This window comes from Barbatula barbatula (assembly GCF_947034865.1).
Source record: "Barbatula barbatula genome assembly, chromosome: 2".
Classification (NCBI taxonomy): domain Eukaryota; kingdom Metazoa; phylum Chordata; class Actinopteri; order Cypriniformes; family Nemacheilidae; genus Barbatula; species Barbatula barbatula.
In genome coordinates this window covers 20670955-20684565 of record NC_136767.1, presented here as the reverse complement: position 1 = coordinate 20684565, position 13611 = coordinate 20670955, and the positions used below count along the sequence as shown (strand labels likewise).

The window sequence follows — 13611 nt, the reverse complement described above, 5'->3', positions numbered from 1 at the left end:
AAATGTTGTTTATAGAATGATATAAAATATATAAACACATTTTTGTAACTTCTGTCACTTTTATAAAGAAGACTGTGCAAAAATTGTGGTCGAGCTTGTAAAAAATATTGACCCTGCTAGCACAAATCCTACATACACACCCATCTGAGCCAGCAGAAAAAAAATCGTATTGTTTATCCCTTATTTTTTTCCCTCTTTGGACTGTGTGTAGAGTAAGTTCAGCAAGATAAAGTTATTGTGTAAAGCATAAAGATATGAATTCAGCTTAAAGACAGAGTTTCTTGGGTTTTATTATACAGATACAGAAGTTGTTGCTTCGTCAAAATGTCTAAACTTGCATTTGTCTTCCCCCTCTGTTTCCTGCTCACTTTAAATCCCTGTTGCAGTGAAGCTGTCATTGTAAATGTTAACAACCTCTTTCAGACAGATATTGGGTCACTTTAGATCACTTCCACCTCTCTATGAAACCTACTGTATATACACTGACAGACTTAGACGCGACGTGGCCAATTCTCTTCATTCGCCGCATAATAGGATGTGATGTGGATGCTGAACCGAGTTTTTGTAAACGTTGTCTGTGGTAGGATGGAGAATGCACTCAATTGTTGAAATTGTTTATGAGGCCCTGCATTATGATTCTCTGGTGATTTGTGGTGATGCTTCTGATGTGTGATAATGCCTGCATTCAAGCATAGGGATGCATAATTGGCCTTGTTTTAAAAAAATGTTGTGTGTATGCTTGAACGCTGTCAGAAACAATGGAAAGCTTCATCTTCCTAATAAAGGCTTTGACAACAGCTTGTTATTCATATAGTGGTGTACAACTAAACAGAGGGGTAGAACAAATTCCAGGAATCAGAAGCAAGCTTTTCACAAAACACACAGTTCAATTTAAAAAGCTGCACATGCTGTTTGTTTAATAGGGCTATCCAAGAAGTAAAAAGTACTCAGTTAGCTGGGAAAAAAAATTGAAATAAATGGGAAATGCTTCTCCCTGTTGTTTTGTGAGCCTAACAGAAAATGTCTAGAAGCTGTGTCAGCTATCTGGATTGCAACCAACATATAGAGAGTGTGAAAGCAATATAGAGAGTTTAAAGAGTGCCGACATCTTCTCGAAAAACACTTAGTGTGAGCTTATCACTAGGCTACCCTGCATTTTGTTTGTTAAACCCTATTCATTCCTCTGGAGAAGCACGGGAATTGCATCCTAGATCCTAGAGGAAATAATGCTTCCCTAAGTTTATTCAAACAGAATTCAATGTCACCATTGACCAAAAAACTTTATCAAATTCAATATAGAGAAATAATTGAATTATGAACTTCCGGTCCCTGCTTGCTACTCTTTGCAACATGCTTTCTGTTGCACTGAAGTCTAACTATGCATTAAATATCGACCCCATTTCTAAGTCTCTGCTTACTGTTTTATACCCTCAGAGGAGGCACCTAGTCCCGTGAAGACACCCTCCTCAGAAACCTCACATGTTAGCTTGAACCGTCAGCACCGGGACTCCGACCGCTACTGTCAACTCTGTAATGCTTGGTTCAACAATCCTGGAATGGCGCAGCAACACTACGACGGCAAAAAGCACAAGAAGAACGCAGCACGTGCAGACCTGCTGGAACAGTTGGGGAAGACTTTAGACGTAGGAGAGATGAAAGGTAAAGAGTCTTTATCCCTGTCATCATGCCAGTTTACTTGACTGCTTTTTTGTACTGTAGGTGTTTGGTGGGAATGATAATGATGATGGTAATGGCCATTGCTGCGACATAGTCTATATGTAATATTGGTTGTGTGTAACGTATCCTATAATGGCTTAGTATTACTTTGTTGCAACATAATGTTTTCACTTTTTCTGAGTCAAAAATTCTATCCATTTTCAGGTTTGAATCCTAGATCACATTATATTTTCAGGCGAAATGGATTTTGTTTGCTCCGCTGTTTGAATTGACATTACATTATTGCAGCAATCACCTTTATTCTAGCTTTTTATATTTTTTGTGAGATCGTGAAGACGGACTCTTTTGCGACACTGCTTTGTCACAAATGTCAACTCTTTTTCTTGTTTCCTTGACGTCTTAAATGTTTCAGATTTTTGCATGACCTCTTTGGTAAACCTCAGAGAAACATCACAATGCCACCACTGTGAGGTCGCCATAAGGGACTTTGTTTCTTCATATTATGTTTAATTTAGTTTATCCCCAGCTCACAGCAATAGTTGGTGTCATGGGGGCCACTTCTCAATAGATTAATGAAAGTGCTCTCATGTAATACAATAAAACCTCATCTTAACGTTTATCATAGTTCTATTGCCTCCTCTCCAGCTTGGGCATCAATAGGTTTTGTGTGTCTTGAGCCCTCTATACAGGCTATTAATTTCAGAGGGATGGGGAGTTTGCTCCCGCATTGTCTCAAGGCTCGCATTATGTCAATAACAATTAAGAATAAATTTTCTCTCAGCCGAATGGGAAGCAGTACAGGCTAGTGGTCATTCCAGCGAGGTCTCTCATGAGTCTGGCAGAACATGATGTTATGTAACATAGAATGTTTCCACTCATTAAACTTAAAAGAGCTTTTATCAAAGCTTTGGAGCTATTGCAATTCTGAGACTGAGCTGAGGTTGGGTTTTAGTTCATTTTGACTTGAGGTTATACCAAGCTTAGAGTGATGGATGGTGACCATCCTTTGCTAATGGAAGACACACTGGAGGATTGGCCAGACTATCGCTCTGGCTGTGTCAGCACTAGATTAAGGTAGGGAACAATTAGACAGAATGAGAGAAGCTCAGAAATTCCACAGCAGGTAAACCAAAGATAAGATGTTTGACTTGATTCAGAGAGAAACATGTGAGAGTTTGTATACACTTCCCAAAGTTAAGTCCATTAGGTGTTTTTTACCTCAGGTATGTCCTTTCCATCAAAATAATTATGACAAATAGCCATATGTATTGCAACACTTTACAGTATTTTATTAAATATAATACAAACAACATAGTGTGACCAAATTATACTAGAATAAACTTTAAAAACTAAAAAATGTTAAATGAACAAATTCACATGTAAAATTATTTTACTAATTAATGTGTTTAAGGGTTTAAGTGAAACCACCATTTCTTCAAAAATCCAAATAAAATGTTTTTTTACATTTATTTGCAGAAAAATTTGACAGAACCATCTGGTCAAAATAACAAGATGCAGTGTTTTCAGATCTTGAATACTGCTAAGTAAACAAGCTCATATTCATTAAAAAAAACACAATAATAATGTTTTACATGTATTTAAAAGCAAACACTATAGAACTTTTGCTCACGGTTCCCCCATGTGATTGATAAGCGCAATTGTATGTTACCAGTGTCGTAAATAATGTCACTATATAAGCTTCCTCGTGGGCAGCGCAATGCACATGAATTTGTTTGCTAAGCAAATGCAGAAACGTCGTTTGGAAACCATCATGCCGCACTCTTAAACAGGCAGGGGATGGGGGCTGTGTGTTCCGACCCGAACAAAGAGGGTGGTTGTTGCCGCTATGAGGCTTCTAAGGGGCCGTTTACACAAGACCGTTTTCAAGTGAAAGCGCAAAACAATTTATGCGATTTGGCTGTCCGTTTACACGGAAACGGTGTTTTAGGGGACTGATAATGCAAACTTTTGATAACGGGTTTCAAAGTGCAAGTTTTTGAAAACCACAGCGTTCTCATTTCCGTGTAAACCCTGCAGTACTAGAGAATGAGAAAATTACATTGTGCGCATGCGAATTTGGTGTGGGGGTGTGGTATGCGGGTGTACACCCAAACACTACGAAAAAGAAACAAATAAAACACTGGCGGATTACATCTTTTTTTTTTGTGCTGCGCAATAGTTTGTTAATGCTTCTCCAGCAGAGTGTAGATTTACTACACCAGTGCTATAACCATCAGCGGACAATAATTATAGCAAAATCATTTTCATTCACTGCGATGAAGGGTTTTTAAATGGCGCTATTGGATCAGACCCGGGAGGACGAGAAAATGGAATGAAAACCTTCGTATGTCCAAACTTTCCGCCATCTTGTTTGTTTGTTTGTATATGTGCACACGCTTCTCTTCACTATGAATGCAGCGCTCTGTATCGTATGGTCTCTTAAGCGACGGAAGTCTGCCTTCCAATAAACCGTCAATCAATCAGCAGGGACTCTGGTATTTTTTCTTTACAAAGTGATGTCCCCAACTACTGGCGTGGCATGAGTAATACAGCGTTTTAGTCATTTTTGCGGATCTGTGTAAACGTGGATTGTTATGATAACACTGTCGTGTGTACGTGAAACTTTTCAAAAACGCAAAAGAAAAACTTTTCAGTTTTTCATCGTGTAAACGTGGCCTAAGTTAGCAGCGGTTGTTGAATTAATCCAGTTAAGAGTTGTTCTACCACTGAAATAGTTTGATAGACATTATTTTGAAGGTTGAAAATCTACAAAGTGTTGCTTTAAGAACACTTCAAAATGTATATTTGATTTAAAAAGTCATATTTTCACTCTTTGTCTTTCACATTGCTATTGGGCGACTTTGTCATTCCTGAGGTTTGTTTCTGTTAGAATTTAACAGACGGTGGACAGGAATGGCTGCAATACATGTACAGTTGAAATGCTGTTTAAAGGCAAAACTGGCAAAGCTCTTAATTTTGTTTCCGAGTTGTATTTCTAACGCTTTGTAATGTAATTTGAATGAATTTGCATTTGTTATACCACCCTAACATTTACACCAGTACACCAGGACTAAAATGGGCCTGTAAAAAAGTCCAGTCATACTGTACCACAGCTGATATTTCCAAACATTTCCTCTTCACTGGGTTAACGTGGGGAAAATAGATGTGCCAAACATCTCTGCAATTTTCCCCTTGGCTGCCCGCTTGCACTGTCTGCGTCGCAAGGTCTCCCCTAATGTCACCTAGTCATTACTCCAGCCAGGAAATGTCAGCGCAGCCGCCGCAATGAGCGGTTGTACTCCTCTGATGGCTTCTCGCCAACGTGATTATCAATTAGTAATGATGTGGCAAATCACCCTAACGGTCAGAGCAGGCTGAGCGAGAGAGCGTGTGTGTGTGTGTGTGTGTGTGTGTTATTTGGCATAGAGAGAGAGAGAAATGTTGCAGGAGATCTTTCTGTCTCATCTTTCACACAAAGTGTTAGCACCTATAACACTTCAGCAAGTGGCTTGTGTGGACGTCTGGTTCTCTCTCTCTCTTTCTCGATAGCTGTCATCTAATTTTCTTTTGCTCTCTGCTTTGCTTAGATTTTCTTCTTTTTCTGTCATTGCATAGATCTGTCTCTGCTCTGTCCTGTGCATGCTGGGAGCGTTATCTGATGTTCAGAACATCAGAGAGGGAGACAGCAGTCATACTTTGAAGACTGCAACATAATGAAATATTCATACAGTAGATTTTCTATTGAGCACTGTGTCTGTGTGGTTTTTCATGAATGTGTGTGTACTCTAGCTTTGAGTGCATCGCACGTTTGCTGTTCCTGAGGCTTTGCCACTATAAAAAATGCTGTTGTTTTTCAACTCATGGTCAAAAAGGGACAAACCCAACCATTGGGTTAAATCAATCCAGAAAACATTTAATATTTTCCCAACCATGGAATGAAACAACCCAGCATTTTGGGCTGAAACTACCCAGCATATGTTAATTTAGTCTCTTTAGATACAATCATAGGTTGAAAATAACCCAGCATTTTTGTATTTACATGGGATATAAATGGTGAATAAATGATGTGAGAAGGGGGGGGTTCATGCAGTATACTGTAAAAAGTTATTTGCAATTTGGTTACAGCAGTGGTGGACCAATCGACCAGTACATTTTGTTGGTAGAACATAATGTAGTCAGGTAATTTTTATAATATGAATCCTTTGGTTTTTCTGTTATATTTTTGACTTTAGCGCATTTGAGGTTACCTACCAAGCATTTTTTATAATATAGATGCCTGTACGGGGGTGTCATCCTTTATCCTCTTGTCCCTAAAATTTAATTTCCTTTCAATTCATTCTTGGCAGCTTTTGGAGACCCAGCTGACCCCATTTCGATCTTATGATGGATTCAGTTTTTTCTTTATGTGCACAGAGATGATTCCCTGATCAATCTAAATTCAGCCAGTACAGTTGAGCTTTTTGGCGTGTAGAGTAATGCACATCTTAATCCTGTCGTATTTTTGTTTTTCTACATTTATATTTCAGTTTTTCTACAGTGAACTAAAGGCATGATTTTCTCTCACTCTATTTTCCCCATTCATGCTCTTTAGGTTTTTCATCAGATATATAGTGGCTGTAGTGATACTAATGATTTTCTATTTTCACTTTCACACGCACAAAACCCAGCTCATTACGAGGACCAATCTGCAGTCATTTAGAAATAGAGGCAGCAAATGCAGACTACTTTCCTCTTTTGCAGCAGTCCATTAGACAGCAAGCCCTCATGATTTAAGCCCTCATCTCAATGTGTTCCTGGAATTATACATAGTGTCCTGTTTTATCCATGATAAAAGCAATCTGTTTCACCCCGATGCCGCTAGCATGTTCTGGCATTCATGTTGACAGCCTTTGAGCTTTGCCGATATCTAAATTACTTTGAATAAATAAATAAAGTCCTTTGGGTTTACAGTGTAGTCAGTGTACTCATTTAAAGGGACATGCTTACAGTGCAGTTTTGCAGAGCTGCAGTGTCCCAAAATGGTACAAATTTTCACTTCACTTGCTTTTCAATGCATTTACTGGTAGTGTTTTTGTGTACCATTTATAATCAATATTGTAGTGACTACCATATGTTTATCTTCAAAGCAATTTATTGATCAAAAATGAGTCGGTTTTACAGTGTAGAAAACATTACTGGCTTTTGGAAGAGATGGTTTATTTGACACTTTAGTTTGTCCTTCCAAAATATCTGATTTAGATACACACACGTCATGATTAAAGTCAACTGATCATGGCAGACAATTTAGATTCGATTAGATTCAACTTTATTGTCATTACACATATACAAGTACAGTGTAACGAAATGTAGTTTAGGTCTAACCAGAAGTGCAGTTAGCAAGTGCAGGATATACAGTTAGAATAAATACAGAATGCTTATTTAATCTTAACTGATGATTTCACAAGTGATTTTTTTATATACGTCAAGAAGCCAGTCAGAACGCGCCTGTGACAAACTCCATCTATCCAAACACTGTCCTGCTGGTCAATTGGAAAGACAAGTTTGGAGATTCAGTATAATTTTGCTTGTCTGTTGATCAGCTATTTCACACTGAAGGATTGTGCTTCTTTCTAGCGCTTCTGTTCATGAAAGGTTTTATGCTCCAACCTAAAACGCAAGCTTAAAATGGCAAGCTTAAATATTGTTGTGTTGTTATGTAGTATTTGGAAGTATCTTGGAGTTAAGAGGAATCTGTAATTGAAATTATCATTTTACAAGGAATCATCATTTGGGAGGGAAAAGTTTTGGAAATTCGTATGTTCAGTGCAAAAAAATAATACAAATTCTTTACCAACAAAAGTGATGTAAAGTATAAAATCTTGTTTCCTGAAAGAAAATATAAGGATATGCTTAAAACAAGCAATAATATTTGCCAGTGGTGTTAGAAAAATAAACCTGAATTAAGTTTCACCTTTTTATTTAGTACTTAATATTTTCTTTCCGAAAACAAAATGTAATATCTTAGGGCACTTTCCCTGTCGTGTAAAGGCATTTTATGTATTTTACTGGAAAACAAGACAAAAATACATAAATAATTTTTTTCAGTGTTATGTATGATGACAAATTAATAAAAACTGTAACATTTTTCACTTTTATAAGTCACTGATCAAAAAGGCAAATCTCTTTCAGCCCTTTTGTTAGTATTTGAATAGAATCAGGTAAGATGATATTTGTGATGTATTATATTTGCACTGCTAATACAGGCACTATAGCCATGGGCTTTTTCAATTTAATGTGGTTGATGTGTCTGGAGCAAAAGTGAATCAACTTTTGCTGAATTACCCAGCACTTAGATGCCTCTGCTATACGCTGCACAAATACTGGCATATTATTCTAATTCATTGTTGTTTAGCATAATTTTTCTCATATACATTAGAACATGAACATTAGAGCAGAACCATTTTTCGTTTACAGTACAATGCAACCCAAGCCACTGCGACACCTAATTGTTTAATAATGTGCACTTGGATGTTTTAAAGCTGACCCTTGCCCTCACACCCAGAACATGAATCACTGCTCGTGTTCACTGATGAAACTATTTGGAACGCTTCGTACTCTACAGAATCTTAATATACTTAAACATATGCTTGGGTTTTCTGGCTGACTGAATGAGTCAAATTGACGTTTGTGCCATCAGGCAGGCAGATGCCTAGAGGTAAAAATAGATGAACCAGCACGGCCCTAAAGTTCATAAATGATCAACCGGCAGTGGAAGAGAAGAGCTTGTTCTCTGCTGCACTATCTAAAGAAGCTCTGTACCTGCATCAGAAAGGTGAACGTGGAGAGATCACACACTAGATAATTTCATCCGAAAACTTAGACTTACATCAGAACTTTATGTAATGTATTTGAAATGGTGTATGGTATAACTTGGTTTTCCAGTACATATATCTAATAAATCAAGATTTACTTGACAAGGAAAGTGACCTAAGATATTAAGGCTTCCTTCCTGAAAGATAAGTGGGTTTGTTCATAAAACCAGCAAAAATATCTGCCAGTGGTGCAAAAAACTTGAATTCTTGAAGTCTTACCTGCTTATTAAGTATTTTTTTATTTTTATTTGAGTAGACACAAGTTAATATCTTAGGGAATCTTGATTTATTACAGTATATTTGTACTGAAAAACAGACAAAAATACTACATAAGAAATACATTTTTGCAGTGTTGAGTTATGATGTAGAATGAATAAATTGATGAAATCATTTCATCAGAAGGCTCATACTTACATCAGAACTCAATGTAATATATTAGAAATGGTGTGTGGTATATAACTTCAGACTATGAGACATTTTGTAAATAAGTGCGAGTTATTGGTCAAATTGCGTTATTAGTTAATATCATGTTCTTTTTCTTTTGAATCACACCAAAAATACAAGTGTAGGAAAGCGAGTGTACAGTATCAGTAATTAAAATTGTTATGTTCCATGTTTTTAATCCATGTCGATCAGTAAAGAAACTTTTTAAAGAACAGTTCACCAAGAATTTCATTTACTCTTCGTCATGCCACCCTAGGTGTCTTCTTCTAGCAAACACAAACACAGCTGGAGTAGTAATAATCCAAATCCTGGATGTCCCTGGTTTGGTAATGCAAGTGAATAGAGACCAAGTGATTAAAAAAAACGCATATATCTAATGAGATTGAAAAGTGGATTTTGAAAAATTGAGCCTGCATGCAGCCATTTTGAGTGAGAACAGTGATAATCATATAAACATCCAAATATGACTAAACTATCTCAAAATATGAATCGATTTTGCTTGCAAATGTGTCGTTTTATGTCATGAGACATATTATTAACCCTATATATAACCCTGAAGCAGTGAGGATTCAATTATGGCAAAAATGTCATTCTAGGGTGAACATTTCCTTTAATGCATTATTTGTGGGATTAAATCGTGTTTACATACTTGGCATGGGCTCTGTGAATGTGTTATTTTTCCTTTTGAGGTTTATGGTTATTCCTGCTCTCCTCATGAAAGAGTCCAGCGGCATTTATCAGTAAGGAAAGAAATGTGAAAGAGTGTGAAAGAAATTCATCAACTAAAGCCTGTTTGAAGTTGGTTGCGGAAACATCTACTGTATTTGGTAAACATTAGTATCTGTTTGAAATCCAGTGAAATGGGGAATCTGTCCAAGGGCGTTATATAAGTACTGCTGGGAAAAATTATTTACTCTTAGTGTGTAATGGATAGTAACTAATAGTCTAACTATTATTGCAACTGGTTTAAAATTGGATAGACAGATGGGAATCTAAAAAAAGAACAGCATGTCGGAAAGCTGAGGTGATAATATCCTTTGAGGCATCATTAAACTTTATTGTTTCAGAGATCCTTCAAAGGGTTTTCCAGTGCGTTTTGCCTTTCCAATAATTTAGCATTTTTATTCTGAATAATATTCTCAATCCCAACATGTTATTTATTAAAATTCTTACATTTCTATATAAGAGAGTATTTGTGTGCGGTAAAACAAGGGAAGCAGGCACACTGTGATCCTCGCTCTTCAAAAAGTAAGATATACATTCAGTTCAGTCGCAGAACAGGGATTGCAAGATGGATAGCAAAGAGGCAACATTCGATCTCTGTTCATTTATACCACTTGTGGTTCCTCTATTCCCATTCAGAAATTGTTTCGTGTTAAGAGTAATAAATCTTTGACGGGGCGACACAGATGAGAGAGACTTCGTAGGAGCTGCGCACTGGTTTGCCCTTCATTACTCATGCGTACCGTGGGCAGCATGACAGGCGGAACGGTTCTCTAAAGTTGATGAATGCTCGGGCAGTGCACCATTATTTCACCTTTTCAAAAAGCGTTTGAGAGGCATCCTGTCAGAGGGCCAGCTGGGAAGTCACCCCAAGCCTTCGTGACACCGACATTTCCCCTTAATGTCAGTATCCAAGAGCGTGTGTGTGAAGAAGGGTTTAAATAATGGACTGTGATTAATTCTGACTGATTTAAGAATATGCTTATCAACATGGGAATCGAGTCGCCAAAAAAGATGTCAGACCTTATTTTTGACTGTATTACTGTAGGGAATATTGAAGTTTTTATTATAAATAATATGTGAGCCCTCCTAATCTTTAAGGTTTCCCATTCCCTTCCGAATAGCATCTCTTCTCGACAGGTACATAACTCATGTCTCGCCCTGAGGGCAGGACAATACTGATCGTCCAATGGCCAGGCTTCAGACAATCCAATCAAGAATAAAATTTAGCCCGCCTTACATTTTTATCATTCCAGAAGCCATTACACTCAAATAAACAACACCATTTATAAGAAAACACCATCACTTCCCGTTTCATGGTTACTTCAGACAGTAAAATAATTTCCTCACCCTTGTTTGTGAAAAACTAAAATATTAAAGATGAATTTTATGCTCTTTCTATACAAGGACAGTAAATATTAATGTAGTATAAGATTTATAGTAAAGCCATCGTATGGCTTCAGAAAGACTTTAGAGCATGTCCTAGGGACTAGTTTATAGTGCATTTGTGGTGCTTTCTGTCCTTTCAGAGGCTTGTAGTCTCGTTCTTGTCCTTGATGGGGCTTCTAATGTGGAGGACAACAGGGTGAACATAATGGTGAATAAAAAACGACAAGTGTCATTGTTAGATGAACAGTAACTTCAAACTTCCAAAGCCGAAATCAATTTTGTTTATGACCCTGTATAAAGACGCATGAAAAGTTTCTGCTGTGGTTTTCAGTTTCTCTGTTGCTGATATGATTAGCAACTTTCAAAACTCCTGCTGGTTGCACTGGCAGAAATAATCAGACACTTGTGTGTAACAGGACAGACACATGAAAGATTTTGTTCCCAGCCTGTCGCCGTCCGTTTTTTAGACAGACTGCTGTAATGCAGCGCAAGGCCGTATCGTCACAGGCAGCACGCTGTAGATGTATGAGAATGGATAAAATTGGACATGATGATGAATCAACAGTAAAGCGTTCGTGCCCTTCTCCTCCAAATGATGTTTATGGGTTTAACTTATTTTGGAGAGGAGGTTGCCAGGGCCATATTTCAGCGTGCAATATTATTAGTGCAACATGACAGCAATTACACGGGACACTTAATCCATAACAGGGGGTGCCGGCATAAACAGCGCTGATAGCCAGGGTGTTGCTGCATCGTGTCATTAGTCACAAGCTGTATGGCTTCCAAAGTCAACAGACCACGACTAGTAATATAAGGTGTTGTTTTGTTTCACCCAAGTTTCACTTTTTTCTCCACCAAACCTCCCTCCCTTTAAACATTGATCTGGTTTATGGAGATAGTTGTTTCAGGGGCCTGATAAACCTAAATAAATAAAAGACTCTTTGCTATGTATGTCTCTAATTGATTCTCTCCGCACAGACACATTCCCTCCGGGGTCCAGTAATCAGGAGAGTTGATCAGGCAGAACTGCGAAACACAGCCGAGCATTGACCCGTGAGACGCGGCCAAGCGAGAAAAAGAGAGGGACCAGCGTTATCTCATTCCCCAGTTAGTCCTTCTGTTCTCAGGAATGACATGATAAGGGTTTATTGACCAGTCTGTTTTTAGCTCAAGCATGGTGGATAGAGGAGAGAGAGAGAGAGAGAGAGAGAGAGAGAGAGAGAGAGAGAGAGAGAGAGAGAGAGAAGAATATGCTTGTAATATTAATTTATCAGACTGACCTGTTCTTCAAAAAATAAAACACCCTTCCAAATTTTTATTTCAAAAGCATTTCTAGATGTATTGTGGTCATTACAGACCAGTCTTTGTTGAATTTCCAAAAAAAAAAAACCTCAGGAATGAGATAAAGTCATCCAACAGCTATGTGAAAGACTGACAGCGTGACAAGACACACGGATGTGATTATTACAGCTTTATTGTTTAAAAGTGAATTTGAACTTGTTTTCTTTGCCGTATTTGAGGTCTGGAAAATACAGTTATATTGACCTGTTTATCCAGTGTTCATTTTCTGCAAAAAAATGCAAAAAGAAATGTTGTTAGTAGTTCACAGAATAAAAAATGACCAAAACACATACAGATACCTATAAATAGTACTTTTTAAAATCAGACAAATTGTCTCTAAAGTGGTTTCTTCCTTTTTTTTCTGCGTCTGAATAGTTGATAGCTATATTGGATAACAGTGCTTTTACAGATGAGTGATCGCTCTGCGTTGTCTGTGTCTGGCTATGTGTGTTTGTATTTTGATAAATGTGTGTCTTTTCTCTTTAGGTCTGAAACGCTGCTACACGTGTGACATCTGCAGCGTCACGCTAAATTCAGTGGCACAGTATCACGCACACCTGCAGGGCTCCAAGCACCAAAACAAGTTAGTTTTGACACGCACACATAACCTGACAAAAATACAAAATTCAACACAAAGACTGCACATATAGAGTAAGTTACTGTGACAGTTACAGGTTAGGAATAATTTCCTAGTGCTCTGACATATGAATAATTCAAAAATGTAAGTACATCCCAAAGCATTTATTGTAGCATTCTTGAATTTGGGATTGTTCTTAAATGATTCGCTAAAGGAGGAGTTGTACCTGTAACATCATGTATTTTTGACATCATTGCAACTGAGACCTGTCTAAATCAACAATGATCTTTTCTTTATGAGTCTACAGCTTGCACCCATTCCATCAGTCTTCTCACTTGGCAGTCAGCCTGTTTGTTTTGTGCTTTCCTCCTCTTTTCAACACTCGGTTTAGAGCGAATTTGAAGCAGTTACTCTGTAATTTTTGTCCTGACCCCAATTTCTCAGATTACACACACATGCTGGTCATTAACTGTGCAAACATTAGGAGCACATCCAAATCTGAGGGAGCATAGAGACTAGTGCATCAGTTATCACATCTCTCTGTTTCCAGTTAAAAATACTTATTTCTAACCAGTACACAATAAATCTGCTGCTTGTAAAAATGTGTAG

General features: G+C 37.7%; 1 protein-coding gene across 1 annotated transcript in view; it reads left to right on the top strand.

Moving 5' to 3' along the window:
• The window catches only part of zmat4a (zinc finger, matrin-type 4a), a 74337-nt gene that overhangs the window by 49354 nt on the left and 11372 nt on the right, over positions 1-13611 (top strand). The window contains exons 5-6 of the mRNA XM_079487603.1: positions 1435-1659; positions 12912-13008. Of these exons, the coding sequence (XP_079343729.1) occupies positions 1435-1659; positions 12912-13008 (322 nt within the window). The remainder of the gene's footprint in view (positions 1-1434; positions 1660-12911; positions 13009-13611) is intronic.